The sequence below is a fragment of the Falco cherrug genome, chromosome 3 (assembly GCF_023634085.1).
Source record: "Falco cherrug isolate bFalChe1 chromosome 3, bFalChe1.pri, whole genome shotgun sequence".
NCBI classification, from domain to species: domain Eukaryota; kingdom Metazoa; phylum Chordata; class Aves; order Falconiformes; family Falconidae; genus Falco; species Falco cherrug.
Window position 1 is genome coordinate 14,989,759 of NC_073699.1, and position 12,449 is coordinate 15,002,207.

General features: G+C 45.5%; 1 protein-coding gene across 42 annotated transcripts in view; it reads left to right on the forward strand.

Moving 5' to 3' along the window:
- Positions 1-12,449, forward strand: part of SCRIB (scribble planar cell polarity protein) — a 116,604-nt gene that overhangs the window by 61,092 nt on the left and 43,063 nt on the right. For 33 of the 42 annotated variants that reach the window (XM_055703698.1, XM_055703697.1, XM_055703653.1 and 30 more), the window contains 5 exons: positions 2,846-3,022; positions 3,471-3,587; positions 6,963-7,151; positions 7,857-7,976; positions 8,218-8,274. In XM_055703698.1, the coding sequence (XP_055559673.1) occupies positions 2,846-3,022; positions 3,471-3,587; positions 6,963-7,151; positions 7,857-7,976; positions 8,218-8,274 (660 nt within the window). The remainder of the gene's footprint in view (positions 1-2,845; positions 3,023-3,470; positions 3,588-6,962; positions 7,152-7,856; positions 7,977-8,217; positions 8,275-12,449) is intronic. The other 9 variants (XM_055703661.1, XM_055703664.1, XM_055703677.1 and 6 more) reach the window with 1 other exon arrangement.

The following is a 12,449-nucleotide window of genomic DNA, read 5'->3' on the forward strand; positions in this document are numbered from 1 at the left end:
ATACTGAATCTGTCTCTTCCAACACTTATGCCTGCAAGTCCCAGAACATCATTACCTGTCACCTGAAGAAGCACTCTTTGATCTGCTCTAAACCAGTGTCCCACTGGTTACACTGTGGGACATGCTCCTCCATTCTGGTATTGTCAGTTTGGTAAACAGAAGTCCTGTATTCAGCTTACTCACCACCTTCAGTGTTGTAAACCTCACTCATTCTCCTTCCTCAGCTTTCTCTCCAAACTTGAGAGTTGTGGCCTTTGTTTCCCCTTGCAAGGTGCTGCTTCATCCCCTCATTGTTGCCTTTCTCCAGACCTCCTCTAATCCAGCTACGTCCTTCTCAAGATGTAGCGTCACAGGATCATTCAAGTTGGAAGGGACCTGCAGAGGTTATTTGATCTCACTGAAAGCATGGGGCCAGCCTGTATCAGCTTGTTGAGAGCCTTGTCTAGTCAAGTTCTGAGTATCTTCAGAGATGGAGATCTCACAGCCTCTCTGGACTTCTCTTCCACTGTTTAACTACTATTATGGTGTATGTTTTTTTCCTAATATCTAGACAGAATTTTCCTTGTTCCAACCTGGATCCGGTGCCTCTCTCCCTATACCACTGTGTGCCTTTGAGAAGAGCCTGGCATCTGTTTTCTCTGTACCGTTGTGTTAGGTAGTTGAAGACAACGGCAACATCCCCTTTAGCTTCCCATTCTCAACAATGAAAACCCCCAGGTCTCTGCCTCTCTTTGTACAATGTATTCTCAACACCCCTGTTCATGTTCTTGGCCCTCTGCTCCACTCATTCCACTTTATCAGTGTCTGCCTTGTGCTCTAGATGCAACACCACAAGCACTCTTCAGTGAAGAATGATCATTTCCCTTGGCTGGCTACACCCTCCACTGCTGCAAGGGTTGCAAGGGCATACTGCTGCCTTAGCTGCCTTTCAGAGCATACTGGATCCAAGCCTCTGGCTAGCAACAAGCCTCTGAAACAGCATGTCTTGTTTGACAGATGTGTGCCTCTGTCCCTTGCAGAAGCGGTTTGCAGTAGGTTTAACCTGATGCTTCCTGTTGGTGCCGACGTGTTCATTCTGGGATTGCTTCAGTGCCTCCTTTTGTGTGGTTTGTTTCTCCTCATCTGCTACAAGGCACTATACCTTGTAAAATTTCAGGTGCGTGACCGTAGTGAGAAGGACTCTTCACTGTGTTGCCAGCAGACTCAAGCTCCCAGCCTTCTCCAGCTTGGGAGCCTCTGCTGTTTGTTTAAGCATAGCCTGTAGCTGACCCTTCTGTACAACATTGGATTGGGACTGTTCTCTCTGCAGTGTTTCTGCAAAGAGCCTGTTGCTCTCCTGTTCATTTTCACTGATGCTATGCAGTATGCTCACCTCATCCTGTAGCTTCTTCACCTGCTAGCTTGGCACCATGATCAGAGCCCACCTTCCACTGGTGAGAGCACCACCAGCCCCAGGGAGAGGTCCCAGGCACTCCCTGTAGCCCAAGACCCTGAAAGCTTTATCCTTCCTTCTGGAAGTGCCAGGGATAGCGCCAAGGATACTCTGACTGGTGTTGGAGACCTTACCCTGTGGCCTGTCACCATCATCCTTGCATAGTCCTCGGTGCAGTTTCTGGGTCCCCATCTGCTCTGCCTTTTTTGGAACAGAGAACTGAACAGTCCTGGAGATGTACGTGATTCTGTCTGTCTTCATCTCAGTACCCTTTCTGATGATGCCCAAAGTTTTGTTGGCTTTTTTTTGTCTCTTCCTGCATGCAGAGCCCATAATTTCAGAGAACATGTGAGTGTCTCTAGGAACTTGCCTGAGTTACTGTTTCTGAGTTCAGTGTTGTGTGTGCATGGTTCAAGGTGTTTTTCCATAGACTCGTTGTCTGTGCTGAAGCTCATGTCTTTTTAATGCGTTTTCTTCACCCCTTTTGAAGTTCCCCACCACCAGGGTGGTGTCTGGCTGCTCAAACCAGCACAATATCATCTGCAGATTTGGAGATTTCACTGTTCACTACCTTTTTCAGGTTACAAGTGGATGTGCTGAATAACACCAGTCCTGTACCAACCCCTCAGGCACCCTACCAGTGAATCTTCTGTGTCCTGAGCAGCAGCTGTCCAGCCCTGCCCTTTGTTTCCTCTCCTTTAACCAGCTTTCATTAAAGTGGCCTTTCCTCCCGTCTAGTGGACACAGCTTCTCTGATAGACTTTGCATCAGACCTTGTCAAGAACCATTCGGAAGTGGAGAAGTTACATCTACCAGATTGCTTCCTTCATGTGTTCATTGTTTCTCTCGCAGTGCTTCAGCAGGTCAATGAGGCAGGATTTGCTTATCCACATGCTCACAGATCTTTGCCTTTGTTCACTCTATTGTTTTACCAGGAATAGAAGTTAGGTTTCTTGGTTAGTAACTCTGTAGCTCTCAAGATCTCCTCTAGAGCACTTCTTGAGGACTGGAGGTGTACTCACACTGTCAGTGCTGGTACAGTGGCTGTTTGTAATGGTAGATGATGCACTTCCAGCAACAGCCCTGCAGTTTAACATTTGAGTTTCTCAGTTCTTGTGAGAAAGCTGTCTTCTGGTTACAGTCACAGGCTAAGTCATGGGAAAGCTGACACGGGAGTGGTTCGGATGAAAATGATAATATGAGGATATAAGAGTATATCGAATGGCACTTTAAAGCAAATCTTACTTCATTCTTTGCCAGGGTTCACAGATAACGTTACCTCTTGGGTTGCAGAGAAAGAAGTCAAAACAGGCCTCAGAGGATGTTGGAGGATAGCCTAGGGACACAATCGGTGTCTCTCCAAGGAGAGAGGGAATTTCCTTCTCTAGTTGTAATATTAATGATCCTTTGCAGGTCATTCCCCGTGGACTGGCATCTCGCAGTGGGCTCCGTGTAGGGGACAGGATCCTGGAGGTAAATAGTATTGACCTGCGCCATGCTACCCACCAGGAAGCAGTGAATGCCTTGCTCTCTAACACCCAGGAGCTGACTATGTTAGTAAGGCGAGATCCGCCACCACCTGGCATGCAGGTAGGTTCTGAGTAAGAGAACGGGGCGGGGAATCACACTTCTCTTTATAGAAGGATCACTTTTCAAGGCAATTCCTTACCTGGTTGGAAGTCTGGAACTAGAGTGCAAATTAACCTTCTGGTTGAAATTTCCTTCCCTTTGGGCAGAATCCAAATATATATCTCTTGTAAGTATCTATCCAGTTGAGGACTGTGGAGGGCCTCTTGGCATGCCCATGGTGATACTGTGATCAGAGAATTATCAGTTTTCATGAAGACCAGACCTGAACAGGGGACAGAAATACAGAAAAGGGCAGAAGACTCATCAAAAGTCTGTGTCAAATGGGTGAAAGGCCTAATTCGGGTCCTTTTCAGGGTATTTAGAATATGGCCAGCTACTAGGAGTGTTTCTTCAACAGCTCCTGTCTGAACATGACCCAGAAACAAGGAGACCTTTTCTGTGTTTACAGGAAATATGCATTGAAAAGGCTCCAGGAGAAAAGCTGGGCATCAGCATCCGGGGTGGAGCAAAAGGTCATGCTGGAAACCCATTTGATCCCACTGATGAAGGCATCTTCATTTCTAAGGTACCAGACCACTAACTCTGCAGCTTGGTTGCATGCAAGGACTGCTGGGGAAAAGGGTGATCCCTGTGGAATTTGTCTGATACGCTGTCTCCACTTTTCACTGGGTACATCAATTCTCCTCCATCCACTGAAGGAGGCACATCTGTTTCCTTTCATATTTCTTCCTCTGCAACAGCCGCATTTCTTCTTTCATTTCCTGGGTTTGCTTTTATTTTGCCTTGTGCTTCTTGCCTTTTTTTGTATAACATGAACCCATGCATCTTTCCTCTTCTCCTTCATTCCTGTTGCTTCCCCCAGATGCTTGTGGCCTTCCTGCCCACTCAAGCATGCATGCTCTTCTCTCCTTCCATCAAAAACATTATGACATTATGAATTGCTCCCCTTTCCTCCTGTGCCATGCAACGTGTATGTAATTTTGTTCTCTTTCCTTTGCAAATGACTGCTTGCGGGCATATGTATTTGTCATGTCACTTTTCCCCAAGAAGTAATGCATATTTTCTTTTCAACAATATACTGTGTATAAGCTTATGCTCCTTAGTGAAACATTTTGTCTCTTCTTTCTTGTTAGCAACAGAGCATAGTGATAAATGGTGTAATTTTTGGTCTTCATGCTGACCAAAGGGGCTTTGGATGTTCACGTTAGTGTCACTGGCTCCCTTTTCAGCTAGTATGGTAGGGCAGAAACTCTGCTCTAGCTCTAGAGGTCTTAATAATACTTGCTGGATGGTGGGCACTCCATAGTTGCCAGTTGCAGTAACCATTCCTAATAATGGGCTACTTCCAAAGGAAGGGAGTGGTCAGCAATTGTTATTACAAGTTATTACTTGATACGACTTCTTTACCTGAGTTTTAAAGTTAAAAGAGTAAAATCAGTCTATCAAAGTAATAGCTGGACGTTCAACTGCAATACTTCTAATAGCAGTAAAACAAAATCTAAGATTATTGTAACTTACTTTTTTAAAAAGTAACTTTAATTATTGTAACTGATTATTTTTAATGATTAAGGTAGGGGGTTTTTATCTTCTTCAGTGTTACAGTGTTTAGGAGTTTGGAAGGCTTACAGTTCAGCCCTGTTGCAGGATTCGTTTACCCCTTTCCCTCCTGCCTTTTTTTAAAAAATAGTAGTTATTTTAACCTGTGGAGAACCAAAGCACTGAACTTTTCTGCTGTTCCTTCAACTGTGTTACTTCAGCTTGATCTCTCTTATCTGTCCTAACCAGAGTGTCTTTCCTGCTTCTGTTATTTTGTCTGTATATTCCCAATAACTGAGAGATAAGGTAGTGCTTTTTCTTCTCCCTCCTCTTTGGATGTCTGATTGCTACCTTCTTTCTCCTTAGTTTTTCTTAATTTGCATTTCCATTGAGTCCCTTAATTGTAGTTTTTTAAAAAAATTGTAATCGAGTTCTTCCTTTTTAAAACCTTCTTGATGAAATGTTACAAGTTGAATACCGTGGGAAGTATAAATTATATCTACAATTTGAAATTAATGATCTGTCTCAACGGGGATAGCTCAGTGCCCCTCAGTGACATATCAATAATATAGATGACAGTTGGCGTTAAGGACATTTTTCTACATTAACTTCACCTCCTCCCATTATTTCTGGGTGTTCTACTGTCACACTTATGCACTTGCTCTCCCTGGAAAAGAAATTGTGAGTACTCGGTCTTTTTCCATTCGGCTGCATGTGCCCACTTTTGTGCATGCACACGCGCTCACACACACTTAAATGTTTTCCTTTACAGGCCTGAAGAAATTCTGTGTAGGCATGCATGGCTGCTTTACCTCCCCCCAAATATAAAAAAATAAATATAAATGCATGCAGCATTTTTTCTTCTATTTACAGGTACTTTATTAAACATGTATCTGTTTTTTCTCTAAAACAGCTCTCATAAATCCAACAAACACCTATGCCTTTCGTTTGTTTTGGGTTTTTTTGCCTCTCTGATCCCAGTAATATGTGGTGTGCAGTAGTCCTTTCTTTTTTTCTTTCCTCTGATGTTACCTGTGCCTCCATCGTCCCTTGACAACCAGTCATGCATGTCCTTGCATTTCCCACACCCAGCAACCACCTTTGTGCACCATTGTGTGCTCCTTATTCTCTTGTCATAGATTGATAGGCTTTGCTTGAGAACCCTGACATCGACATTCTTTCTGCAAAGCCGTTGTGTAGCACTGGTCATAATTCTCTTTGTAAAGCTTAGTTATATTGGTTCTTTGGCTTTAAGAGTGGGCCTTTGAACTGAAGCCGTTCATTTGTCTGTGGTGTTCCCAGCGAGGTCGTTACAAATACCAAATGTATTTAGGTCCTAGCTTGACTGTGTGTACGTCCCCTGTTGTTTCAAGCTTCTTGTTTTCCCATTAGAAAAAGTAATGTCCATTTGGTGATTCTGTTCATTTCGCTAAGGCACTTTGAGTTGTAGCCTGTATTTCTGTCTGGTTCCCGATAGTAACTTCTATCACTATTGTTCAATTTTTTTCTCACTTCCCCAGCTTGCGTATTTCTCCCGAGCCTCATGTTTGCATGTGTTTGGGTTTGGGGATTTTTTTTTTTCCTTTTCTTTCACTTTGTACCCGCAGCAAGTCCTGCAGTCTCTTTTTCCCACTCTGGAGTGGGAAAAAAATATGAATAGAACTCCTTGCCTTTATTGCCTTTGTTCTGGTGGCAAAGCATGCACTTTCATTCTCTCCTCAAACGTACATGGATGCTTGCACTCTGTAAGACAAACTCTGGCTTTCATGTGCCTTATCAATATGCTGCATGTAGTTGCTTCCCCTCGTAGCGGCTTGTGTACATCAGGCAAGTATGAGTTCTTGTGACTTGCTGAGGAAAGAAAATAGGAGTTAAACATTATTTCTGCGAAAGAGAGGATGGAAAATGGCAGACAGGCGTCATTTGTTATGCCTGTCTCTACCCCAAAGACAGGGAAAAAGTCTTTATGCCTCATTTATCTTAATCCACAAAAATTATCCCTATGCTTGCATTTTCTGTGTTTCCCAACAAAAAATTATTACACTTTCCTTTCTGTGAAGATAAATCATAGATGCAAGAGCTTTCTTTCTCACCTGCTTCATTGATAAAACAAAAGCAGTTTCTTTCCTTGGGACGACACATTTCAAATACAGATTCTTTATATCTCCCATAAGATATTTCTTCTGTACCTGTTTCCTCTATCAAATTGTACATGTTCTTCCTTTCCTTTCTGTAACTACATGTAAATACTTCCAGATGCCTTCCCTGACGTGTAGCTGCAGCCTTTTCTCCCTGTTTCCTTCGTATGCTGTCCTCTCTCATTACTTCTTCCTGATGGTCCCCATGCTCTCTGATCTTCTCTTACCTCCTTAGGTGATATCTTGATTCCCCCCATTTGTTACAGGTGAGCTCCTCAGGGGCTGCGGCCCGAGATGGCCGTCTGAAGGTGGGAATGCGGATCCTGGAGGTGAATCACCAGAGTTTGCTGGGAATGACGCATACAGAAGCAGTACAGATACTCCGAAGTGTGGGTGATGCGCTCCTTGTGCTAGTGTGTGATGGCTTTGATCCCAAGGCTGCAGCTGCGATTGAGGTGAGAACTGAAGTGCAGGGTGCCCTCACAGTGACCAGTACCACAAAGATCCCGCTTCTTTCTTCACAGAAGATCGCTAGATTATTCCAATCTTTTGCTGTAGAATTTTTTTTTTTTTTTGAGGTCCCAGATTTCAGAGTCTGGTCTCCCGCTGTATGAGCTGGAGGTGGTTGCCAGTTCATAAAAGCAAGTCGCTAAAGACTGTCTCTTTTCTGCTGTTTTCAGAACTGTTTCACAACATCACTGCACTGGTTAGAAATATAGCTTTTCAAATTTTCAGGCTAATTTTCTCCAGGCTATTTATGTGTATATTTTCTTGTGCCAATGTTACATTTAAAGTAAATTGTCTTTTTATTGGTATTTGCCTTTCCCCACAAGCAAACACTTACCCATAGCAGTCCTGTGCTTTCTCAGCCTTTTTTCTTCAAGGCTTAGCAAGTAAGCTTTTTTATTCTCCACAAGAATATGTACCTGATCCTTTGTCAGCTTATCCCCTCTCTGTACCAATTGCAGTTTAAACTCATCTTCCTTAGATCTCAAGTGCCTTGGATAATTGACAGCTGAAACAAGGTTTCAGGTTGTGAAAGAGTTCTGACTTGCCTAGGATCATCTTGGTGCTCCGTATCTGGGAGACCGGGAATATGGAATTTTTTGTATGACACACTGTAGGCTTCCACCATGTATTACTGCCTTTTTGCTTTGCAGATGTCCCCAGGAATTATTGCAAACCCTTTTGCTGCTGGTATTGGGCGCAAGAATAGCCTGGAAAGTATCTCTTCCATTGATCGGGATTTAAGCCCTGAAGAACTGGAGATCCTACAGAAGGTGGGTATGCTGGGAGAATGTTATGGAGTGGAAAAAGTTTCTGAAAATCTCTTGTGTCTCCCTTGGTGCATGGAATCTGCAGAATTATGGGTAGTGGACTTCCTTTTTATGGGATCAGCAGGTCCCAGCACTTTTATCAGGAGTGCGCTAGGATGGGACTGTGAAATCTTCATGAGGTTACAGGTGCTCCGAGTGGGGAGAGAGCACTGAGTGAAGTGGCTCTAACTTTGGTCTCTCCTAGGAGATGGAAATGGTGAGAGAAGCAACTCAGTGGGAAAGAGAAGAAATGGAGAAAGTGGTGAGAGATTTTTCATGTAGCAGAATCTGTTCTTGACAGTGGTTCTGCCAAGCCTGTGAGCCTTAAGGAGAATGCCACAAATTATCTCTACCCAGCTGTTAATGCCATGGGGGGCTTTGGGCCTTCTCTCTTCATAGCACACCATTCAGTGATGCTAGCTGCTTTTTGGCTTTGCCATACCTTCCTATGTACCTTTTTGGTGGTACTCTTCTGTTATTTACAGAGTTCGTCTTTCTCTTACCTGCTGGTACCTCCTGGCCAAGCTGAAACTTTGAGAAAAATGGCTTATTACCTTGAAAGTCCCACATTTAATCAGTTCTCTCTATAGAGCACTCCATGACCTGACAGAGCTTTTATGAGCAAAGATGAGAACACACTGCTCAGAGCTGCCCTGAATTGAAGAAGTGGCAATGTTCATCAATTGCAAGTTTGTGCTCCTCAGTTCAGATGATGTTTTTCCTGATGCGGTATAAGAACTTAGTATTTCTGCCCACTGTTTCAGCCTTTCACAGAAAAAGATTAGCAGAGTCGAGCCCCTCGAGGACTTGGGTTTTCTAGTTGTCCCACTTAAAACTGTAATTTATGCAGTCAAACTCTTTCGGAAGATGAGGGAAAACAGAATTCTTCAGTATTGTCAGTTAGGAGTCTGCTCTCCTGGCAGATAACTACTATGTGCACATTTTGAGGGTGTTTCTTCAGGTTTCCAATTTAGATATACCTAATATTTCTCTAGGTTCTTTCTGTAGTTGGAAACACAGCTTTTTTTTTACATTTGCTACCCCACAAGAGTGTTAGATGTGTTGGCAATTCTGGATGGAGGTGATCTTTATAATTTAGTTAACGCTTGAGATTTTGCTTGTTTTGGGAAAAACAATTAAGGTTTTAGATGGGCAGTGAACAAGAAGATGGCTGTATGACCTTTAAGGCATGCGATGGGAGGGAGGGGAGAGGGAGAAGACCAGCATGGCTGAACAGAGTGATTTGACTGGGACTCAGGGGAAAAAGAAGAATTTACCACCTTTGGAAGAGCCTCTGGAGGACTATAAGGATGTCGCAAATTTATGCAGGGCGAAGATTAGAGAGGCGAAAGCCCAGCTAGAACTCCGGCTGCCCACTGCTGTAAAAGATAACAAAAAAATGTTTTTACAAATGTTTTTACAAATGCATTAGGAACAAAAGGAGGGCCAAGGAGAATCTCCATCTTTTATTGGATGCAGCAGGGAACATTGCCACCAAGGATGAGGAAAAGGCTGAGGTACTTCATGCTTTCTTTGCGTCAGTCTTTAATAGGAAGACCAGCTTCTTTCTGGGTACTCAGCCCCCTGAGCTGGAGAACAGGGACAAGGAGGAGAAGAATGAAGTCCCCACAGTCCAGTAGGAAACAGTGACCTGCAGCTCCACTTAGACACGCACAAATCTATGCAGCCGGATAGGATCTGCCCAAGGGCACTGAGGGAGCTGGCAGAGGAGCTTGCCCAGCCGCTCTCCATCATTTAGCAGCAGTCCTGGCAAACTGGAGAGGTCCCAGAACACTGGAGGTTAGCCAGTGTGGTGCCCATCTACAAAAAGGGCTGGAAGGAGATCGGGGGAACTGCAGGCCTGTCAGCCTGACCTCGGTGCTGGGGAAGGCTATGGAGCAGATTATCTTGAGGGCCATCACGCATCATGTACAGAACAACCAGGGGACCAGGCCCAGCCAGCATGGGGTTATGAAAGGCAGGGCCTGCTTGACTGACCTCATCTCCCTCTATGACAAGGTGACCCGCTTAGTGGATGAGGGAAAGGCTGTGGATGTTGTCCACCTAGACTTCAGTAAAGCCTTTGACACCATCTCCCACAGCATCTCCTGGAGAAACTGGCTGCTCGTGGCTGGGCCAGGTGTGCTCTGCACTGGGTTAGAAGCTGGCTGGGTGGCCAGGCCCAGAGGTGGTGGGGAATGGAGTGACATCCCGCTGGCGGCTGGTCACACGTGGCGTTCCCCAGGGCTCCGTGCTGGGGCCGGTTCTGTTCAGTATCTTTTATCGATGATCTGGACAAGGGGATCGAGTGCACCCTCAGGCAGTTTGCAGATGACACCAAGCTGGGTGGGAGCACTGATGTGCTGGAGGGCAGGAAGGCTCTACAGAAGGATCTGGGCAGGTCGGACCGATGGGTTGAGGCCAGCTGTATGAGGTTCAACCGGGCTAAATGCCGAGTCCTGCCCGTGGGTCACAGCAGCCCCAGGCAGCGCTACAGGCTGTGAGAAGAGTGGCTGGGAAGCTGGACAGTGGGAAAGGGCCTGGGGGGGCTGGTCTGTGGCCAGCTGAATATAGCCAGCAGTGTGCCCAGGCGGCCAACAGCATCCTGGCTTGTATCAGAAATAGCGTGGCCAGCAGGACTAGGGAAGCAGTTGTCCCCCTCACTCAGCACTGGTGAGGCCACACCTAGAATCCTGGGTTCAGTTTTAGACCCCTCAGTGCAAGTCAGACATTGAGGTGCTGGAGTGTGTTCAGAGATGGGCAACAGAGCTGGGGAAGGGGCTGGAGCACAGGTCCTAAGAGGAGCAGCTAAGGGAACTGGGGGTGCTCAGCCTGGAGAGGCGGCGGCTCAGGGGAGACCTTATCGCTCCCTACAACAACCTGCAGGAAGGTTGTAGCGAGGTGGGGTTGGTCTCTTCTTCCCAAGTAACAAGCAATAGGACAAGAGGCAATGGCCTCCAGTTGCGCCAGGGGAGGTTTAGATTGGATTTCAAGAAAAATTTCTTCACCAAAAGGGTTGTCAAGCACTGGAACAGGCTGCCCGGGGAGGTGGTTGAGTCATCATCCGAGGAGCTATTTAAAAGATGAGTAGATAGGGCACTTGGAGACATGGTTCAGTGTTGGACTGTGCAGTGCTGGGTTAATGGTTGGACTTGATCTGAAAGGTCTTTTCCAACCTAAATGACTCTATGATACATGTACTCACTAAACATACATATATTATATAATCCTACTCTGCCTTCTGTCACTGATTGCAGCGGGCTATGCAGAACATGATTCTATGAAACACTGGGGTGGAGAGACGAAAGGGGTTTGATGTGTTGCACACTCCCTTTGGAAGCTTTGCTTTAGCTTTGCTGGCCTACAGCTTAGGTTGATACTTGCATGTGCAGGAAAAAAGGCAAGGAATTTCTGTCCTAAGTATCTCAAGGTGTTCTGATACTGTTTGAGATCTACAATTAGATGGAAATTCTTGCAGTGGAATGACCTTCAGAATAATTTTCAACCTGGTCTAGTGGAAGGTGTCCCTGCTCATTGCAGGGGCGTTGAACTAAATGACCGTTCAAGGTTCCTTCTAACCCAAACTATTCTATTCCTGTGAACAATTCAAGTAGGAATGGACCTCTACAGGTCGCTTGGTTCAGCTCATAGGAGAGCCAATTTAGATCAGATTTAGTTTTTTTCTATAAAATGTCTTGTTCCTTGCCTAGGAAAGAACTGAAAGTGGTTTGTTGTGGTTTCAGGAAACCTGATTTGGTGGTGTTACTGTTACAGCAAAGGGTATTCCTACTGCTTTTGTATTGGTAGTGTATGAATGTGGATAGTCTCTGGAGTTCAGGTACTGTGAGTCATCATCAGCATTTCTAACACCTGGATAAACCAAGAACAAGTAATTGTAGAATCATAGAATGGTTTGTGTTGGAAGGGGCTGTGAAAGATCATCTCATTCCAACCTCCTGCCATGGGCAGGGACACCTCCCACCAGACCAGGCTGCTCCCAGCCCCATCCAGCCTGGCCTTGAGCACTGCCAGGGATGGGACACCCACAGCTGCTCTGGGCAACCTGTTCTGGTGTCTCACCACCCTCACAGTAAAGAAGTTCTTTGTGATATCTAATCTAAACCTATCCTCTTTCAGCTTAAAAACATCACCCCTTGTCCTATCACTGCATGCCTTCATATAAAGTCCCTCTCCAGCTTTCTTGTAGCCCCCCTTTAGGTACTGGGAGGTGCTGTAAGGTCCCTCAAGCCTTCTCTTCTCCAGGCTGAACAACCCCAACTCTCTCAGCCTGTCCCCATAGGAGAGGTGCTCCAGCTCCCTGAACTTCTTCGTGGCCTCCTGTGGATTTGCTCCAACAGGTCCATGTCAGTCTTATGCTGGGGGCCACAGAGCTGGATGCAGCGCTCCAGGTGGGGTCTCACCAGAGCAGAGTAGAGG